General features: G+C 44.0%; 1 protein-coding gene across 1 annotated transcript in view; it reads left to right on the top strand.

Moving 5' to 3' along the window:
- The window catches only part of focad (focadhesin), a 100,292-nt gene that overhangs the window by 43,589 nt on the left and 52,616 nt on the right, over positions 1–4,087 (top strand). The window contains exon 9 of the mRNA XM_076289557.1: positions 3,596–3,700. Within this exon, the coding sequence (XP_076145672.1) occupies positions 3,596–3,700 (105 nt within the window). The remainder of the gene's footprint in view (positions 1–3,595; positions 3,701–4,087) is intronic.

The following is a 4,087-nucleotide window of genomic DNA, read 5'->3' as shown; positions in this document are numbered from 1 at the left end:
ACTGTATCCACAAAATAAAAATATAACATTTGCAAAAAGTGCAGCATGGATTGTGGGACAGGCTATTATATGGTTTAGCAATTTGCAAAGTAGTCTAATGTACTGATAAACATTTTATACATTTTCATATTTATTCATTATGTATCAAGAAGAGAGCTCTAAAAATCTTTTCTCATTTCTCTCCTTGGTTCTAAAAATTCAATAGGAGTGCATGTACTGTAGCCCTACTGTAGCCAGGGCACAGACAGGTCTTTTCAGCTTTCATTAGGCTGTTGTCTACACAAAGATCATAGGCTATAAGGCTACATCTTATTGATTAAATTCAAAGCTAATTTTAATAGCCTAGAAATCTAGACGCACCCTAGCGGCAGCAAATATGTTATTGCCTAGTCTGGCTTGTCAGGCTATAATTTTAATGTTCATCACAGTGAACTACCACCATGAGCAAGCTGGTGTCTTGCAGATTCACGTGCAAGACGTAATGTAGACGTAATGTAGCCTACTGTAAACAGAGAAGGACGTGTGGAGTTGGGTTAGTTAAACAACTACAGTAGCCTATGTCGTCAGCTTATGACGATTTAGAAAAGGTTTGCCTACTCTGTTTTATGAACTAGGTCTACTAACCTAGCTACTATAACATAGTAACCTAAACAGAATATCTTATGAACGTTCAGCCTTAGATTTTGCCAGGTTATTGAAATGGATGGACCATGACATGGTTAAAACGGGTTTGATAGCCTACTTCATTAAACATGAAACAACTTTAAACATCTTATTCTCTATCTCTAAGCTGAATACTATTGCATGTTCAGACAGGCTAACTGCCAAGTGACCTTACCGTGCTCCCAAACGTCTCCTGCAGCACTGTGCCTGCGTGCACCTTCTGAGAGTTCACTGAATGTATGACGTCACGGATTGGTGGCCGCAAGGCATTTCAATTAACACAGAAAATTGTTATTTTTGTAAATTTCTAATTTCAGAAACTATTAATGAGACATTTTAGCGAATATTCACGTTGGAACTAGCGGAAGTATTACAAATTGTAAAAAGTAAAAAACAGGTCTTGTCAAAAGGGCACTTGGACATCAAAGGGGCAAAAGGGCAGGTGCTAGAGCCCCTGGAGCCCCCCTTCTCTGCACGTGCCTGGCCTGAAGTGTGTAAGATGTAGGCTAAACAGTACAATAAGTACCCAGACTTCATCTGTAACTTGTAAACAAAATAAGACAATCAGCTATAAAACTGGAAATAGGCCTACAGCATCTCTTATTTCTGAAAGTGCAAATTACCGTACATAGAATAATGATTTTTAAAAATCCACTTAAGCAAGACCTTCAACATACGTGTTTAGTTGTATGGAAGGGTCTACAATTTGCCTCAATATTTTTCAGTGTGTGTACAGTAATAATCTACTAACTGTGAAAATATCACACTATTTTGCCTTCTTTTAAAACAACAAAATTGCTCCTTTCATTTCATAAACAGACTGCAACTAGAAGTCACGTGACTTTACCCTTCGACGTTAACTCACCGTAGCATGGTTTGTTTGCCTGGTTAGCGTTGACACTTTATTTTACTGTCTATGCACTTAACACTACCAGCTCCTCATGTGAGAAGTTACAAGTTACCATAACATAAAGGTAATTACCACGCGATTTACATAGCTTTCTGTCATTATGAAATCATTTAATTTAAGCCATAGGTTATGGCCCTATTTGTATGTGTATCCAAAGGCTGGTGAAGCGCAAGTTTTTTTTCTCCTTTCAGTGATTGGTAGCCTACTACATCATCTGGGTGATGGCTTCGAATATGTGTAGCATGTTCAATATATTTCCATTCACATACCCAACGACTGCTGAACAACGCCGACACACAGATCTTATCCACCACTCTCTTGCCTGTACTACTGTAACTGAAGTTCTCAAACTTGCGATCTTAAAGAGACCAGCGGGTCCTCTAACTCTTGTGGGTCGCCACCACTCGCTTAGTGCTGCTATCTCTGACTGACTGACTCGATCGACGACCTGACAAAAAAATAACATAGGCGCCAATCAGAGCTTTAGAGCTAAGGCGAGGCTACAGATTAGCGTTAGGTGTCGCTAAAGAACTCTCGTAACTCTCGTACTTAACAGTAATTCCGCATTACATTAATTCATCCGCACACAAGAGTTATGTATTTTTTACCGTGTATTCTCTGTGTAAATTCACGCACCAAACCGTGACACCCGTACCGCTTCGGTTCAATACGAATACATGTACCGTTACACCCCTAGTGTCAGCATCTTTCATGTGTGTGTGTGTGTGTCTGTGTGCGTGCGTGCGTGCGTGTGTGTGTGTGTGTGCATGATGAGAAGCCTCTTCAGGTTCACTGCAGGTGAATGCTGTCACTTGTGTCCTATTGATCTCTGAGTTGAGCACCTGGGCCTTGTCAGAGTCGTCTGTGTGTGTGTCTGTGTGTGTGTCTGTGATTGTGTGTGTGTGTGTGTCTGTGAGTGTGTGTGTGTGTGTGTCTGTGAGTGTGTGTCTCTGTGTGTGGTGAGAGATGTGTGTGTTTCAGCATGTGGTGTGTTTTTAGAGAGAACATGTGAGTGTGTTTGTGTTTTATATAAGTATGTATATTTTATAAGTGTGTGCATGTGCACACACACATTTGTGTTTATATAAGTATGTATATTTTATAAGTGTGTGCATGTGCACACACACACACACACAAACACCCACATGCTCACAAATGCTGACACACATGTAAGAACTACTGGTTGATATGCTTCACTGCCCCCCCTCTCTCTTTCTCTTTCTCTCTCTTCCCCCCTCCTCCTCTCTTTCTCTTTCTCTCTCTCCCCCCTCCTCTCTCTCTTTCTCTTTCTCTCTCTTCCACCCTCCTCTCTCTGTCTCTTTCTCTCTCCCCCTCCTCTCTCTTTCTCTTTCTCTCTCTTCCACCCTCCTCTCTCTTTCTCTTTCTCTCTCTTCCCCCCCTCCTCTCTCTCTCTCTCCTCTTCCCCCTCCTCTCTCTTTCTCTTTCTCTCTTCCCCCTCCTCTCTCTTTCTCTTTCTCTCTCTTCCCCCCTCCTCTCTCTTTCTCTTTCTCTCTCTTCCCCCCTCCTCTCTCTTTCTCTTTCTCTCTCTTCCCCCCTCCTCTCTCTTTCTCTTTCTCTCTCTTCCCCCCTCCTCTCTCTTTCTCTTTCTCTCTTTCCCACTTATTCTCTCATTTCTTCTCTCGTTTTCTTCCCACTCTCTTTCTTATTCATCTCTCTCTCTCTCTCCCTCCCTCTCTCTCCCCCTCTCTCTCTCTCTCTCTCTCTCTCTCTCTCTCTCTCTCTCCCTCTCTCCCTCCCTCTCTCCCCCTCCCTCTCTCTCTCTCTCTCTCTCTCTCTCTCTCTCTCTCCCTCTCTCCCTCTCTCTCTCTCTCTCTCTCTCCCCCCCCCTCTCTCTCTCTCCCTCTCTCCCTCTTTCTCTCTCTCTCTCTCTCTCCCCCCCCCTCTCTCTCTCCCTCCCTCTCTCTCCCCCTCCCTCCTCTCTCTCTCTCTCTCTCTCTCTCTCTCTCTCTCTCTCTCTCTCTCTCTCTCTCTCTCTCTCCCTCTCTCTCTCTCTCTCTCCAGGTGCCCTGTCTCCTGTCTGTGTTGATGTATAAGCTGGGCAGAGTGTCTGATCCGCTCCTCTCACAGTCTCTTCTCCACACTCTCCCCAAGCTGGCCACTCACAAGGTACACACACACACACACACACACACACACACACTCACGCACATACACACACACACACACACACACACACTCACACACACACAGACACACACTCACACACACACACACACACACACACACACACACACACACACACAAACACACACACACGCTCACACACACACACACACATGTCGTGCCGAGGGCCTACTCCCCTGCTCAATACAACCAGATCCACCAATACACAGGCAACACACAATATTTACTAATTTACCACAAAGCTTTATTTAGACAAGCACAAAATAGATAACAGGACTGTTGGAAAGTAGGCAGATATAACAGGGCACCACCAGGGCAGTCACTCCTCCAACTAACAACATAGGCTAGAGAACCAAAACCCACCCCAGG

Source organism: Alosa pseudoharengus, unplaced genomic scaffold, assembly GCF_046254945.1.
Source record: "Alosa pseudoharengus isolate Yale_2024_CS ecotype anadromous, Long Island Sound unplaced genomic scaffold, YU_APseudo_1.1 YU_APseudo_1.1_scf_17, whole genome shotgun sequence".
NCBI classification, from domain to species: Eukaryota; Metazoa; Chordata; class Actinopteri; order Clupeiformes; family Clupeidae; genus Alosa; species Alosa pseudoharengus.
Note: the sequence above shows the minus strand (reverse complement) of the source record. Positions and strands in the feature narration are given on the sequence as shown.